Below are 18,355 nucleotides of genomic sequence, written 5' to 3' on the forward strand. Positions count from 1 at the left end.
GAATGGCAAAAATAACCAAAACAAATGTTGGAGAGGTTGTGGAGAAAAAGGAACCCTCATACACTGCTGGTGGGAATGCAAACTGGTGCAGCCACTATGGAAAACAGTATGGAGATTTCTCAAAAAATTAAAAATAGAAATACCATATGACCCAGCCATCCCACTACTGGGTATCTACCCAAAGAACTTGAAATCAGCAATTCCAAAAGTCCCATGCACCCCTATGTTCACTGCAGCATTATTCACAATAGCCAAGACGTGGAAGCAACCTAAGTGCCCATCAACTGATGACTGGATAAAGAAGATATGGATTGGATAAAGAAGGTATATATATACATATACATACACCATGGAATACTACTCAGCCATTAAAAGGATAAAATCGTCTCATTCACAACAACATGGATGGACCCTGAAGGTAGTATGTTAAGTGAAATAAGCCACATAGGGAAAGACAAACTCTGTGTGACTCCACTCATAGGTGGAAATTAAACATGTAGACAAAGAGAACAGATTAATGGTTACCAGGGGAAAGAAGGGGTGGGGGATGGGCATGAAGGGTGAAGTGGTACACCTACAACACGACTGACAAACAATAATGTACAACTGAAATTTCACAATGTTGTAAACTATCATAATCTCAATAAAAAGTTAAAAAAAAAATCTAAAAGCCTGAGAACCCCAAGATGGGAACAGATGGGAATCTCATATTCTACTGTGAGTATAAATTAAAATAACAACTTGAGTTGAGGATGACTATATCTTATAATACAACAATTTCACTTTTTAATATATACCTATGGTAATTCCTGGTCACATTCAAGGAAGACAGGTATTACAAGAATGTTCACTGCAAAATGGTTTACAGTAGCAAAAAAATTGGAAACAACTATATGTCCATCAACAGGATAATGAGTGAATAAATTGCAGTATATTTATACATGAGACTACAGCAGTTAAAATTAACAAATTAGTGGTACACATATCAACATGCATATGGTCAAAAACATAAAATTGAGTGAAAAAGCAAGCTACAAAATGATGTCATATATAGATTTTTAAAACTTGCAAAATAGCAAGTTTCATAGATACATAAATATTCAGCCACAGTATAAAAATATTTGGAAGAATGATAAATACAATATTATCATATTTATGAGAAGGGTTACCTCTGGGGAAGGAGAAGGAAAGGGAAAAGGAATATAGAGAGAACTGAGTGGGGTTATCAACTGCGTCCTTAATGACAGAGAGCCAGCCAGCCAGCTGGCCAGTCATGACATAATATTAAGATTTCAAGATAGTTGGGTTGTGAGTACATGGATGTCTGTTACACTATTTTCTATACTTCACATATTTAAAATATTTTATAATGTAAACTTCCTTTAAAGGAAAGATTTTAAAAAATGAACTAGAGCTACAGTATTAACATAAATATATCTCAAAAACTAAAAGTTGTTAAAAAATCAAGGTACAGAACAGACATATAGTGTATCATTTACATACTATGTAAAACGAAATTTTTTCATAGCTACATACATATTGGTAATTGTATAGAATTTAATGGGAATGATACACTCCAAATTCAGGATGATGGTTACCTCCTGGGTAGGGATTAAGAGGAACAGGACTGGGGAAGGACATGCAGGGAGCTTCAGCCAAATCTGTAATATGATTTCCGTTAAAAGTCTGAAGCAAATATGGCATTTGCTAAAGTTAGGTGTTGGATGGTTTAAAAAAACAGACATATATTTATATGCATATATGTATTTGTGTGTGTGTGTGTGTATGTGTGTGTGTAAATAACAGTAACAGCAGCAGCAACAATAAAGAAGAAGATGAATAACAGAGCTAATATTTGAGCACTTATTACACAGTAGGCACTGTTCTAAGTGTTTTGCATGTATACTCCTAAAAGCAAGCCTAGGAGGTAGATTCTATTGCTATTTATATCTAATACTACTACTATTTTAGTACTATTGGATTCTACTACTCATTTTACAGATGAAGAACTGAAGTAGAGAGAGGTGAAGTTGGTTTAAGGTTATAAAGCTAGTAAATAATGACGTAAGATATGAAGCCAGGATTCCTGCTCCAGAGTCTAGAGTTTTGTAGCTGTGTTATTGTTATTATATCATTCTCTATTCTTTTTGGTATGTTGGAAACCCAACATTATTTCTGTACGTTGGTAATAAAAAACACTTTTAATCTATGACTATAAAGAAATGCATACACACACATATATATTTCTGTATAGCTCTAACTGGCTCTAAAGATGCTAAAGGAATTCTAGGAATGTTGTGAAAATAGCAGCATCCCAACTACTCTAATTTAGTAACTTATATGTTTGGGGTTTCATATTATTTAGGTCATTATTTCATAGTCAAACACTATTTCTTCAATAGCCCTAAGATAATATATATTTGGAATCTTAGATAACTTATATGGGGGAGCATATGATATAATTCATTCTATCTCTCATTAGAGGCACAATTTGATTAGCACTTAGCTTCAAGCCTGAAAACTCATATTATAACTTTTTAATAAGTAATTCTGTCAAGAAATTTAATAGAATTTCAATTATTCATTTTTCTGGTATTTTTACTATGAGTTGATTTATTTTCTAAAAGCCAGTAGCTAATATTTATACAATAATAAAAATGTAACTTTGTATAGGACTATTTACACAAAATAAAAGTAGGAGAATTGGTATTCTCAGTCATCAAATATTTATGAGCACTGACTATGTGCTAATCATGCACTCCTTGTCCCTAGCACCACTGTTACCTTTTCTCAGTGTTTCTTCTTCTCAATCCATACACCCACATTCTCAATGTTATTATCTACTAACCTACAGAATATGCACTCAAAAAATATGAAAAAAAGTTCTTGCTTTCAAAGAGTTCATTGTCTAATAGGGGAAAGAGACTAAGTAAACAAGTTATAACACATAACTACTTTAATAAAGGCATTTAAAAGATAGTAGCAAAACATAAGGGTTGGGGGAGATGAAAGGGCGGCTGGTGCACTTCAAGAACATGATGAACAGGAGACACCAAGTGGAGACAACTCCTTCATGAAAACTTGTCTTAAAAGGAAGAAGAGGGGCCAGACCCGTGGCCGAGTGGTTAAGTTCGTGTGCTCCACTTCAGCGGCCCAGGGTTTCACCAGTTCGAATCCTGGGCGTGGACATGGCACCGCTCATCAGGCCATGCTGAGGCAGTGTCCCACATGCCACAACTGGAGGGACCCACAACTAAAAATACATAACTATGTACCGGGGGCTTTGGGGAGAAAAAGGAAAAATAAAATCTTAAAAAAAAAACAAAAAAGGAAGAAGAGAGGGTAACAGCTAGGGGCATAGGTTCTAGGGAAGGTTTTAAGATGAGAGAGAGAGATACTTCGCATCAGCTCTTCTGAAATACTTTCCTTGTTCCACTCCTCTCCTAGGACGATATCCCAGCTGAGTGTGACCAAGCCACTTAACATTCGAGATGGATATTTAAGAAGTCTAAATTACAGAGGGAACCTGAATAAAGAATCTCTAAAGTTCTTTCTAGACCTAAAATTCTATGATTCTACGACTATGATTACGATTATCTGATCTCTTTAAACTCAAAGATAAATCACAAAACATTCAGTATGCAAAAAAGAAAACCAAGACCATTAAGAGACGTACTAGTTTGTACAACTGCATTCTATTCTCTTTATAAAACTGTTAAAACAATTAATACCTATTCTGAACATCAGTAACATTTCCACAGAAAGACAGTGCCTTTTTATCAGAGTTGGTCAACTACTTCTTCCCCTGAAACGGGCAGACTTCTAAAGAATCAATAAGCAACTGTTTTGTGATAACAGAAGTAAATTGCTTAAAAGCCCATAGCTTATACTTGTAAAAGTCATCTTTTAAAAGGAAGACGTTTATAGAAACATGTGTACAACATTCTTATTACAATATATTTGTTCATTATCTTCACTTTAAAATTTTAATGTACAAGTTGAAGGTTCACAAAGAGTTTTAAAAAACCCCCAGCTAAGATTAGCTCTTTACAATAATATGCCTTCTTTTCAGTATTACACGTTCTGAAATTTAGAACAAGGGTTCCCTTACCTGATATGGACATGGAATGTGATATTCTCTGCAGCGTTCTTGTATCCACGTTGTTTCCCAGATGCCACGGTAAGCTTGCTCATAAAAGTAGCATCCAATTACAACCAAGAGTGGTACGAGATAAAGAATGCTGAAAACACCAATCCGGATCATAAACTTCACCAATTTATCTTGATTCTCCTTTTCTAATGGAATCTCAATTCGAACTCTGTTTAGGGATATAATGCCGGCTAAGAGAAGTGAAATCCCAACTACCACATACAGGCAGAGGGGTGCAAGAACAAAGTATCTCAATGCATCAACATCGTAGAGGCCAACAAAACACACGCCACTGATATTGTCACCTTCAATTTTATTCATCGCTAAAAGGATGATAGTTAGAGTTCCGGGGATGCCCCATGCACTGGCGTGAAACAGCAAAGCTTTCTTCTCAATAGCTTCACTACCCCACTTTGGCACAGCTGCCAAAAACCATGTAATGGTAAGAATTACCCACCAAACACTGCCAGCCATAGTAAAAAAATAGAGTACCATAAAAAGCATGGTACAGGCTTTATTATGAGATCCTTGTGTCACTGTGGAAGCCTTATACTGTGCAGGGCTAGATGCATTGCAGGCTACTCGGTCCTCAAGCAAAAACCCAATAAAGAAAATTAGTGATACCATCATGTAGCAGACTGCATAAAATATAATAGGTCTTTCAGGATAACGGAATCTTGTGACATCAATCAAAAAAGTTAAAAAAGTAAACAACGTGGCAGAGAGGCAAATGATTGAAATCAATCCTATGAAATATCGAGCAAATGAAAGTTCTTCTCTCCTAAAGTACATATTTGGACAAGGAGGTGAACAATCACGCACGTGCAAAAAAGAATAACCAAGATCAGGATCAATTTTCAACTCTCGGGGACACCAAAAACCATAGTCCCTCTGCACTGCCACTGGGGCTCCTTCAGTAGGCTCTCCAGCTAAATTCAGATCCACAAGTCGAGGATACGGCTCATCACAATCTGGGAACCTATAAAATACAAGATGAGAACCATTTTTACTTATTGGGAAATCTGCCACCTAACAATTTGGATTTCCAAATTTAGCACCTGTGACTTTATTTATTCTTTTGTCCTTGGGGCACATTACAATAAACAGGAATAAAGTAAATGGTAATATCTTCTGTGTGGGCCATACTACTACATTTTCCATAATTGACAAAAAAATTGATGTTTTATTTTTTTTATTTTTCCTTCTTCTCCCCAAAGCCCCCAGTACACAGTTGTATATTCTAGTTGTAGGTCCTTCTAGTTGTGGCACGTGGGATGCTGCCTCAGCATAGCCTGATGAGCAGTGCCACATCCGTGCCCAGGATCAGAACCGGTGAAACTCTGGGCCACCGAAGCAGAGCACGCAAACCCAACCCCTCGGCCATGGGGCCGGCCCCCTGATATGGTTTTATACTTAATTTTGTTTTGGCTTCAAAAACAGTACCTTTATTAAAATAGTTAAGCATAACCTTCAATAAATAGTGTACAAATAAACTATTTAGGACACAGTTTAGAGTAAGATTTCAAAATGCAAATATATATTCTATATAATAAATTAATATACTCCAACAGAATAGTAGCTAAAAGTTACTTTTTTTCTAAGCTTTAACTACAGTAGTCCTCAATTTACCCTAGATTCAAATAGAACTTACTTAAACATAACAGTTAAAAGTCTTCCTTAATGGCATGGCCCAAGGTGTTTTGAGTTAGATTAGCACTAGAAATCCTTACAACTGGCTTAGTTTTTAGATCTTTTTTCCCATTTTACATTCACTCTCTGCTTCTCATATTGATTAAGGGCATTCTAAGGTCCCTAATGTCGACTGGTTCTTTCCTACCATCCTTAATTTCTCTCCAGTCCACTGAGTTCTCTAAATTCAGTTTTTCTCAAACTTTGCTATGCATGAGAAAAAGTTAAGGTTGTTTTAAAATGCAAATTCTTGGGTCCCACCACGACCAATCACATTTCAGTAAGCCTGTGTTAAGGCACAAGAAAGCCGCATTTTCACAATTTTCCAAAAGGACAGGATCCACAGACTCGAGAAAGTGTCATACACAGCCTCAGGACAAAGAAAACAGGGTTATGTTGCAGACATTCTTACACAACTAAGGATACCATTCTCGTGAATTTCCTGCGTCTTTAATTTTCTTGCCAGTATCAGTTTCTAAGCCTTCAGACTCCCACTAACTAGATGTTTACTAGTGTATACGTACCACATAGTCTCCAAGAAACTGTCATTCATATCAAGTTTGCCAAATACATGCATAACTTTATGCTGTAGCTGATTAATCTTTTATTTTCTAATACAAACCATTTTCTTCACAGGGCTTAGAATTATAAAGCCAAATGACAGAAACTTATTGTATTCAGGCATTTATTGGAATCCTGCAGTATGTCAGGGGTTTAAAATAAAAAGACAAATCAGGATCTCTATCCTTGAGTCTAAAAGGAGTTACAAACTTGTAAACACAATACAAAATAAAGCAGTGTGATACATGAAGCAATCAAAATCTATATATAGTATAAAAATGATATAGAGAAGGATTAATTATTTTAGAGGAAGAGGTTATGAAAGACTTCACAGGCACAAGATTTTGAATCAGCATTTGCCAGTAATGGCAGTAGGTCGATCAGTATTTTAGCAGGAAATGCAAGCAAAGGCATAGAGGTTTGAACAGGATGAGTTTAGTATTGTTGGGGCATGAAGTTCGCATCACTTGTGACAGGAGATGAGGTTGGAGAGGTAAGCACGCTGCAGAAATATGTGTATGTATGTCTGTGTGTGCATGCATGTATGTATATATAACCATTGATATAAAATTTAAAACCATGCAAAGTAACATACATTTTTACTTCCAACTGCCACTTCAAAATACACACATCCCTCACTCTTTAACCCTTCCAAAAACCAAACTTTTGATTTCCACTCCTCAGGTTTCTCCATCTCCACAAGTGATAATTCCATTTTTCTAGTTGTTCGGGCCAAAACCCTTGGAGTCGTCCTTGACGCCCTTTCTCTCTAATATACACCTCACAATCCACCAGCAAATCCTGTCATTCTACTTTGTGATATATCCAGAATCTGACTGCTTCTCATTTCCTCCACTGCTGCTGCCCAGTTTGAGCCATCAATACCTCTTGCCTGGACTTTTGGAGAGACTGCCAAGTGATCTCCATTTTCACACAGCAGCCAGGGTGGTCATTTAAAGACACGCTACTCCTGTGCTCATGATCATGTCTCTTCTGCTCAAAATTCTTTAATGCCTTCCCTTCTCACTCGGAGTCAAATCCAAACCCCATTCCAGAGCTACAAAGACCCTATTCCCAGTACTTTTCTGACTTTATTTCCTTCTGTTCTCCCTCCCTCACCTGCTCCGGCCTCTTTGGTCTCCTTGCTGTTCTTTGAATATACCAAGCATGCTTCCATTTCACAGCCTTTGTACTTGCTGCTCTGCTTCCTCTGCCTGGATTTTTATTCCCTAGCTATCTGTATTATTTGTTCTCTCATTTCACTCAGGTCCCTGTTCCAATGCCTCCTTATCAAAGACATCCTTCCCTGATGTCTCCATAAGAAACAGAGTCCTTCTGCTTCTCCATACTGTATTACCATCACCTAACCCTACTCTTTCTTATTAGCATTCATTACTATCTGACATTATCTATTTATCTCTCACCACTACCACTACCACTAGAATTTTAGCTCCATAAAAACAGAGACTATGTTTTGTTCATTGCTCATCTTCAGCACATAGAAGAGTGCCTAGCATATAGAACACATCCAATTAATATTTGTTGAATTAATAATTGTTGGATATATACATTCATATAGCCCTAACCCAAGTAATTAGAAAGATGACTAGGAGCAGTGTGCAAGACAGACTTGAGCTGGACGAAAATAGGGGCAGAGATGCCACTTCAGTCAGAAGTAAAACCAGATAAGGCAGTGAGAATGAGACAGAGATGAAATTAGTTAGATGAAGCAAAAGGATTTATAACTGACTGGATGTGGGAGCTAAGGTCAATGAAGGAAGAAGATAACTTTCAGGCAATAAAGAAATGAGCAAGGAATAAAACCAACTTTAGACATGCTGAAACTGAGGTATCCAAGACAAACTCAGGCTAGGGTTTCCAATGGCTGCTGCCTATGCAGATCTGGAACTTAGCAGGAAGATGTCAAGGCTACAGCATTAGATTTAGGAGTCATAAGTATACGAATAAGAGTTAAAATCAGTAAGATGAGATTATCCAGGGAAAGCATGTAGAATCAAAAAGAACAGGAATAGAACTCTGGGAATCACCAGTATTCAAGGGGGAGAAAAAGGAAGAAGATTCAAGACAAGAAACTGAGAAGGATTAGTCTGAGATGTAGCAGACCACAATATGGCCTAACTGATTTTCAGTAAAGGAGGACGGGCTAAGGTGAGGAGAATAAGGACCAAATATAGTATAAAGGTGAAATATGGGTTTGAAGTGAGCGATAGAGATCTGGCATAGGTGCTGAGGGGAATTTTCCTGTTGACCATATTGGAAACTGACCAAAGACAAACAGTAAATAGAATTGCTATGGTTTGAATCATTAAATATACAAATAATTAATTTGTAAGAAATTGGCTAAATCAATCCAGTTGGAGATCTGAACAAGTACAGTAAAAGGAACGAGTTGAGATTGCTAGCAAGTGTTATTTCAGTGAGAGACTTCAGAGCTTAAGCTAAGCAAGGAAATAAAAGAGATCAGGAAGGTGGATATTAGGAGGGGGAAAAAAACCCCAAAGTTTGGGGTATCCATGAAATTGAAGAACAGGTACAGTAGGAACAAAGATATGAGAGATGCTGAAGAATAACAGTTTGTTATGAAAGATCAGTTTGCCAGAATTTAAGATTTCAGAGTTAGGCAATCACAGGCAAGAATGAGGACACGAAACAGATTTAATCCTATCAAAAGAAATAAAGAAATAAAGATCATAATGATACTTCTATACTTGTATATAAACTATTAAAATAAAAACACCACTAAACAATGGGAGTTAGATACAAGAAACAAAAAATAAGGTTCCTACCTAGGCAATTCATAAATGTTATTATAAACACCAAGAAATTTACAGATTTCTAAAAGAGAGACTATAAACACTATCAGGTGGTTTGGGGAGAGAGTGGATGAATGATTACATGGGGCTAGATAACAGAATAGGTTAAATAGGTGGGAAATAGAGTAGACAAATATTAGAAAGTAAAATGTCAGTGAACTGACCACAAGAAACTAATGTATGTTTTATTTCTTAAGTTTTTCCATCCATCAAATGAGAGTAACACCTTCTTTTTACTTCCCTCCAAGGGCTATTGTCAGATTATAAACAAAATTAATTTTAAACATGAAGGAGAAAACAATGTTCAGTGCAGCACTGCTTATAATAGCAAAAACATGGAAATAACGTAATGACCATCAGTAGGGGATGGCTAAATAACTATACAATATTAATACAACTGGCCATTATACAGCAATTAAAAGGAATGAACCAGACCTACATATACAAACATAGATATTTGTAAAAAAAATTTAATGTTGTCTATGGGATATGTATATATGTAGTAAGAGTATAAAAACAAACATAGGAATGATTAACAACAAATTCAACATAATGATTACCTCATCTCTGGGGAGGAAAGAAGGGAATGAAATCAAGATGGGTACCATGGAAAGAACCTTGAACTCTATCTGTATTGTTTTACCTCCTAAAAAAAAAACTGAGGCAAATATTACAAAATATTAAGATTGGACAGAGCTAGATAATAATAGGTACATATGTAGTCATATAATTATTCTTTATCCTTAATACAAAAAAGGTACATTTGTATATAAGAAATACAGTATTAATACTGCAAACATTTTTAGTAATAATAACATTCTCCCATACAAATTTCTAAGACTGTCTAGTAAAAACCCTTAAACTTTGAGGAAATGCTTACAACCTATCTATTTGAAAAGCATCTGACATTTTGTGGGGTCTGGTATGTTAACACACGACAGGAAAACAGAACTGACACAACTACTTTAGTCATTAACACATTTAAATCATAAAGATATTTAATTCCCATTAAAATATCATTAAAAATGTATAATGATAAAGCAATGAACGATTATTTTCTTCACTGTATTTTCTAATTTTCCATAAATGGCATTACTTTTATAACCACAAAAAAAATTTTAAGAGAGAAAAATCAAGTGAATGTCTTGATTATGTTTTTCTTAACTTAATTCTTTTTAGAAATGGGTTTTTTTTTCTACCTTTTCCATTTAGGGCCTCCAAATTCCTAAAGAAATGAATAATTCTGAGGCCTTGAAACTACTGTTCAAAATTAAGACTAATATATATATACTTCAAAAAAGTTTTAAAAAATGAATGAACTAGACGACAAGTAATTTTAAATATACTGCAACATAAGTAATGATCCATGAAAATCTATGATTTTCGCACCTACTGCATTCCATATCTTCAGGCCAAGGAACACCAAACATCTCCATGAGCTTCGAACACTCGCTGTAAGCCCGCTGACACAGCCTACGACAAGGAAGTGTGACACGTCCATATTCCATACAAATAGGAGCATAGAGTGCACAAAGAAATGGCCGGAAATCCCGAGAACAATCCAGATTCACCATAGGGTGGAATGGCTAGGAAAAAGTTAAAATTGAATCATTAGAGAAAGAGTTGTATACAAATTAAAGCTTTTTATATCTAACATTGCAATACTCTTTTTTTTCCACTTAAAAGAAATTCCTGACGGTTATTGAAAATTTCTGAAGGGGAGTTTTTGTGTTTTATTTAACAAAACTCTTATCTCTGGAGATTCTGATTTGGTTAATTCTGAGGTATATCCCAGAATCTATATGTATATTTTATTTTATTTATTTACTGTTTTTCTGCTTTATCTCCCCCAATCCCCCCAATATACAGTTGTATATTCTAGTTGTGAATGCCTCCAGTTGTGGCATGTGGGACGCTGCGTCAGCATGGCCTGATGAGCGGTGCCATGTCTGCGCTTGGGATCCAAACCAGCGAAACCCTGGGCTGCCGCAGCGGAGCACGTGAACTTAACCACTCGGCCACAGGGCCGGCCCCGATATATGTATATTTTAATTGTTACAAGTGATATTAATGAAGAGGCAGGGCTGAGAACAACTAATAACAATATGATCCATTGTACATAGGAAAAAACATAAAACGATATATGCCAAATGCTCAAAGGAGTGATTACTGCTTGGTGATAGGATTACAAGAGAGTTTCACAGTCTTCTTTTTATCTATTTCAGTTTCTACATTTTCTTCAATTAATGTGCCAATAGGAGAGAGAGGACAAGTGAAATGAAAAGGGTAGGGAGAAGAGAAGTAGTTATACATAGAAATAGTTATTTTGAAGGTGGGAGGTAGAGAAGAGATCTGTCTTTGTCTCATATTTTCTTGTTCTTTTTACATTAAAAATAAACTATAAAACAGAGCTCTTTCAACTTTAAAATCACATGATGTAAACAGAGCTATCACTGTAAGATGATATTAAGGAAACAAAAAGAAAAAAATAGTGGCTTCAAACATAAAACCATACTAAAATCATCATTATAACCACAGGAATACATCAAATATCCCAAGAACTGTGCATCTGGGCTTTTGACTACCAAATACTTTTTCTACTTGTTTATATAATAGTTTCAGAGTCACTGCTGATTTTGAACTGATAACAGATATTCTCACCACCAGGCCTTTCTATTGAGGAAGAATCAATTTATTTCAACATTGATATATAATATTTTCCAGAGGCCTCCTATACACAAGGCAGTTAGAAAATGAAGAGTCACTTAAAGAAACTGATGTCAAAGAAGTTAACGGTATAACGGATGTCATTATCGATATACGACAAATATATAAAACAATAAACTATATGTGATGATAAACTATATGTAACTATCACTTCCAAATACGGAAGAGTAGTTTGTGTTAAACCAATGTTTCTGTCAAGAACCTGAAAATAAAGCAAAAAATTTAAACATATCTATTTAAAGCTACTAGAGAACTATAAAAGGAAAAGAACTAGAGGGGCTAAGAATCCAGAAACAGGGAAGCACGGAGAGGTGGACTGATAAGCACAACCACTTTTCCAAGGAGGTATTTGCTGAATCTGGGCATAAAGCAAGAGGCTGAGAATCAAGCTTTGCCTAGGCTGGTGCTAGAGAACTGAGAAATCATCAGAGCTTTAGTGGGCTTGTGATGCTACAGACAAAATTTGAAGATCTAGGTGAGAAGGGGAAGTGCCAACAATTGAGCCTGACACAGAGCTAGTTTTCCCTTCGAGATATTTGAACACTCTGAAGCTGCACAGAGAAGGAGGCTATGAAGCTAAGCAGACAGCCTCTGAAAAGCAGAGTGTAGATTCTGGGAATTTTATCAGGCTGAGGAAACACAAATTAGAGTCCAAGTCCTGCCTGGGGAATTGAACATACCAGACTCTCAACTGGAAGCCCCTGAATGTCTACACTCTAGTGTAGACATTAGCAGGGGCAAATCAGAGGGAGGCAGAGACCCACCAAAACTGCAACCCAGCCTCAACTCAGCTTAATCTCTGGCTGAGTTAAGGTGACCTGTCCCCATTTATCTGCTAAGCAGAAGAAAGGGTGAATCTACTCTGGAATAATATAACATCATCTGGAATCTCACCAATATTCTCTAATGTCTAAGTACACATTAAAAAATTACTGGGCATTCTAAGAGACAGGACCATATGACTGAAAAACCAAGAAAAAAAATTACCATGTTTTGGTAATCCAGTTATTGGACTTAACAGACAAGACAGTATATAACTATGATGAATATGTTCAAGAAAATAAAAGAATTTCAACAGAAAACTGGAATCTATTATGAAAGGAATCAAATGGAAATTCTATAATTGAAATATATAATCATTGAAATTAAGAACTCATTAGATATATCAGAAGACAGAACTGGCAAAGCAGAAAACAAGGCAATAGTAAATATCCGAACAGAAGCACATAGACCAAAGATACTGAAAAATACAGAAAAGAGTATGAGAGACATGTAAACACATGAAAAAGTCTATGATATACATAATTGAAATCTCAAAAGGAGAGGAGACAGAGAATGGGCAGAGGGATTATATAAAAAGTTGATGGCTGAGGATTTTCCAAAATAGATAGAAGACAACAATTCACGGATTCAAAAAGTCCTGCAAATCCCAAGAAAGATAAATACAAGAAAACCACACTTAGACACATCTTATTTACTTTTTGTTGAAAGCCAAAGAAAAATATCAAAAGGCAGCCAGTGGGAAAAAGGATACCTTACCCTTCAATGGAGCAACAACACCACTCAGAGCTGACTTTGGAATACCAGAAAACAACGGAATGACTTATTTAAAGAGCTGCAAGAAAATAACTGCCCACCGATAATTCTGTAGTCTATAAAAATATTTTTTATAAATGAAGGCAAAGTAAAGATATTTTCAGACAAACAAATACTGAGAACATTAGTCACCACAAACCTGCACTAAAAGGAAAGCTCAAGAGTTCTTTGGACAAATGACTGAAGATGAGATTTCAAAAGGAATTTAGAGCAACAAAAGGGGTGAATGAATATGTGAGAAAATATATATGAATACTCTCTGTACCAACAAAAACTAATGTCTTAAAATACATACAAAATACACAGAAATTAACAGGTGTAATAATAAAATGGAAAAGATGGGGGGTCAGAGGACTACTAATGGCAGAGTGGCTAAAGTAATTATTTTTATTAGAAATTATAAGTCAAAGGTATATATCATAATTTCTAGGGTAAACAATAAAAGAATCACAACTAACAAGGTAATAAAGAGAAATAAAATACAAAAGACGGCAAGATAAGAGAGACAAAAGAATGCAAAACAGTTTGGACAAATTGAAATCAAATAATAAGATAGTAGATATTAACCCAAGCACATCACTAAGTGCATTATATATAAATGGACTAAAAACTTTAAGTAAAAGACTAAGATTGTTGAACTAGGTAAAAACAAAAACAGAAAAAAACGCTATGCTGTTCACAAAGACACATTTTCAATATAATGACACAGATAGGTGAAAAATAAAAAGGCAAACAATAAACAATGGAAGAACTAACCAAAAGAAAGAGCAGACTTTATGACAAGCAGTGTTCCCAGAGATAAAGAAGGTCATTTCATCCAGACAAAATAAAAGAATCAATTCATTAAGACTAAAAAGCAAATCTAAACATATATGCACTAGTTAACATAGCTTCAAATTATTGTAATCAAAAATAGAAAGAGAAGGAGAAATACACAATCCACAATCAGAGAGAGAGATTGATACACTTCTCTCAATATATGAGAGAGAGACAAAAATTCTATAAAAATATAGAAAATCTAAAGACAATTACAAATTTGACCTAAATGACCTATTTATAATCATGGCACCCAAAAATGACTGGAACCTATTTAACAGACACATGGAATCTTTACCAAAACTGGCCATGTTCTGGGTCCTAAAGCAATCTACAACAAACTTCAAAGTACTAATATCATTCAGAGAATGTTCTATGACTAAAACGGAATTAAGGTAAATATGAATTACAAAAAGAATTCCAGAAAATACCCAACTGTTTGGAAATTTAGAAATTAGACAACAAATTTCTAAAATAACCCACAGTCAACAAAGGAAATCATAACTGAAATTTAAATTGTACATATAATTATATATATTTATAATATAAATATAATGTATATATATAGAAATTTAGTAAAGACAATAAAATATCAGCAAAAACTGTACTCAGAGGAAATTTCTCACCTGATATGCCTGTATCAGAAAATGAGAAAACTTGAAAAAAAAAAATCAGTGTTCTACACCCCATCTCAAGAAGCTAGGAAAAGAGTGGCCAATCAAACTTGGAAAAAGTAGAAAAAAGGAAATAATAAGTAAAATAAAAGAGAAAAATCCCTATAAATTACCAATATCAGGAATGAAGAGAGAACTAGAAAAATAATGAGGAATACCATAAATAACAAATTTGACATGTTAGGATGAAACGAACAAATACCTTGGGGGAAAAAATCACAATTTACCAAAAGTTATAACAGAAGAAACAGAAAACCTAGTCTTCTATCTATAAAGAAATTTAATTCATTATTAGAAACTGTCCCAAAAAGAAAACTCCAAGCTAAGATGGTTTCACTAGAAAAACTTTATCAAACATTTAAGGAAGAAGCTCTAGCAATCATAAACAAACTCTTCCTAAAAGAGGGAAAAAAGGAAACTTTTCCTACTCATCTTATAAAAGTAGCATAATTTTTATAACAAAACCTAACAAGGACTATATAAGGGAAATTGTACCTCATGATCATAGATGTAAAAATCATATCTCAGTATTAGTGAATTAATCCAGAAATACATAAAAAGAATATACCACACCAAAGGAAGTTTTTTCCCAGGGATACAATGGTGATTAACATTTGAAAAATCAGTTAATGTAATTAGTGGCATTAACAGAAAACGGGGAAAAATCACACAGTCCATTCAATAAATGCATTAAACCATTTGATGAAATGTAACACCCATTTACTACAAAAACTTGTAGCAGACTAAGAAGGAAATGTCCTCAATCTTACAGAAAGTATATACATCAAACCACAGAAACCTCATACTTGGTAGTAAACTATTGGAAGCTTCCCCCGAGATCAAAAGTGAGGCAAAAATACCTGTTATCACCACCCTATTAAAGACCATATTGAGAGTCCTCACCAGGGCAATAAGAAGAAGGAATAAAATGTAAAAGGATTAGAAAGAAAGAAATATAAGAATAAAATGTGTGGGGCCAGCCTGCTGGCATAGTGTAAGTTCACACACTCCGCTTAGGTGGCCCGGGGTTTGCCAGTTTGGATACTGGGCACAGACCTACACATCACTTATCAAGCCATGCTGTGGCAGGCATCCTACATATAAAAAATAGAGGAAGATGGGCATAGATGTTAGCTCAGGGCCAATCTTCCTCAGCAAAAAGAGGAGAATTGGTGGCAGATATTGGCTCATGGCTAATATTCCTCAAAAAAAAAAAAGAGAAAGAAAAGGCATACAGATTGGAAAGAAAGAAATAAACTATCATTATTTACAGAAGACACGTGTTCTGGTTACCAAATTTTTATCTCTCAGTTCCAAATTCACCCTTTAATACATGCTCTGTGATAAAGGATGGGATCCCTTTCACCATTTCTCCTTTACAGTGAGCATGATTTTAAACTTTCTTAATAGAGAGTGTTGGAGGAATACCGCAGGATGAAGTAGGCTTCTCTTGTTGCCTGGAGCTTCTGCACAGTCAGTCAGCAGTGTAAATGTGAGGAAATCTATGGTGCTCTGTCCCAGCCACATGCCCAGGATGGTCCCTCAGCAACTTCCAGCCCCAGCCCACCCTGGTGACCACCTTCTTGCAGCTTTCCAGTACAGACACTGCATGCTCAAGGCCTCCTGTGACAGTGCCCTGACTCCCCCTATTTACCCAACTATTGGCTAACACTTGCCTACGCCTTGAAAGACTGCTTCCTGCTTGCCTGACAACTGTGGACCAGCTCTGGCCCAGGCAACCTAGTGATCTTGTCTGCTATCCAGGGAGCTGCAACTACATCTTCTATAATTAAGGTCTGAACTTTGGGGTTTGGGGGCCCCTTCAAAGACTGACCCTCAGCCCTAGAGAACCCTACAGAGCTCTCTCTATATCTTAGTTATTCTCCTTTAATAGTTATTAATTCTTTATATTATACTTCCCTTATTTAAATCACTGATGGTTCTGTCTCCTAAGTAAATCAGACTGATGAAACATAATTGTTACAAAGAAAATCCAAAATAATCTATAAACCATTAGAATAAATGAATTCACTAGGGTCACTGAATACAAAGTCAATATGGGGGTCAAAAAAAAAAAAAAAAGCAACTGCATTTCTACATTCCAGGAATAAAGATATTAAAAATGAACTTTTTAAAAACGACCAACAGAAGGAAAGCAAAAAACAATTTCATTTACAAGAGCATCAAAAAGAATAAATACTTTGGAGTAAATTTAACCAATATGATGCAAGAGAGAAAACTACAAAATAGCTTTGAAAGAAATTGAAGAAAACCTGATGAATGCAAAGACACCCAATATTCATAGATTGGAAGACAATGTTAAAATGGCAATACTCCCTAAAGTGACCTATAGATTCAACGTAATCCCTTCAAAAATCCCAGTGGTCTTTTTTTGCAAAAATGGAAAGCTGATCCTAAACTTCATATAGAATTGTAAGAGACTCTGAACAGCCAAAACAACCCTGAAAAAGAGGAACAAGGTTGGAGTATTCACATGTTGTAATTTCAAAACTTATTACAAAACTATAGTAATCAAAACAGTTTGGTACTGGCAGAAGGCTAGACATACACAGACATGTGTTGCTTAATGACAGGGATACATTTTGAGACACGCATCATTAGGCAATTTTCTCATTGTGTGAACATCACAGAGTGTACTTACACAGACCTGGATGGTATAGCCTACTACCCATCTAGGCTATATGGTCCTAAATCTTATGGGACCGCCATCATATACACCATCTGTCATTGACCAAAACACTGTTATGCAGCATATGACTGTAGACCACTAGAATAGAACTGGGAGTGCAGGAATAAACCCTCACATATATGTAAACTGATTTTCACAAAGTTACCAAGACCATTCAATGGGAGAAAAATAGCCTCTTCAACAAATGGTGCTGGGACAATTGGATATGCACATGCAAAAGAATAAAACTAGACCCTTGCCTTACACCATATATAAAAATTAACTCAAAATGGATCAAAGGCCTAAATATAAGAGCAAAACCCATGAAACAGGTAGAAGAAAGCATAGGGGCAATTTTCCATGACCTTGGATTTGGCTATGGTTTCATAGCGTGACACCAAAAGCACAAGCACAAAAGAAAAAAAGATAAATTGGACTTCACCAAAATTAAAAGCTTTTGTGCATTACAGAATACTATTATGAGAGTGAACAGACAACCCACAGAATGGAAGAAAATATTTGTAAATAATATATCTGATAAGGGTCTAGTATCCAGAATAAACAAAGAGCTCTTACAACTCAACAAAAAAGACAAACACTGCAATTATTTTTTTTTCTT

General features: G+C 35.5%; 1 protein-coding gene across 2 annotated transcripts in view; it reads right to left on the bottom strand.

Moving 5' to 3' along the window:
- The window catches only part of FZD3 (frizzled class receptor 3), an 89,112-nt gene that overhangs the window by 46,551 nt on the left and 24,206 nt on the right, over positions 1–18,355 (bottom strand). For both annotated transcript variants that reach the window (XM_046657160.1, XM_046657161.1), the window contains exons 3-4: positions 10,624–10,820; positions 4,112–5,129 (exon numbers count right to left, since the gene is read on the bottom strand). In XM_046657160.1, the coding sequence (XP_046513116.1) occupies positions 4,112–5,129; positions 10,624–10,820 (1,215 nt within the window). The remainder of the gene's footprint in view (positions 1–4,111; positions 5,130–10,623; positions 10,821–18,355) is intronic.

Source organism: Equus quagga, chromosome 3, assembly GCF_021613505.1.
Source record: "Equus quagga isolate Etosha38 chromosome 3, UCLA_HA_Equagga_1.0, whole genome shotgun sequence".
Lineage (NCBI taxonomy): Eukaryota > Metazoa > Chordata > Mammalia > Perissodactyla > Equidae > Equus > Equus quagga.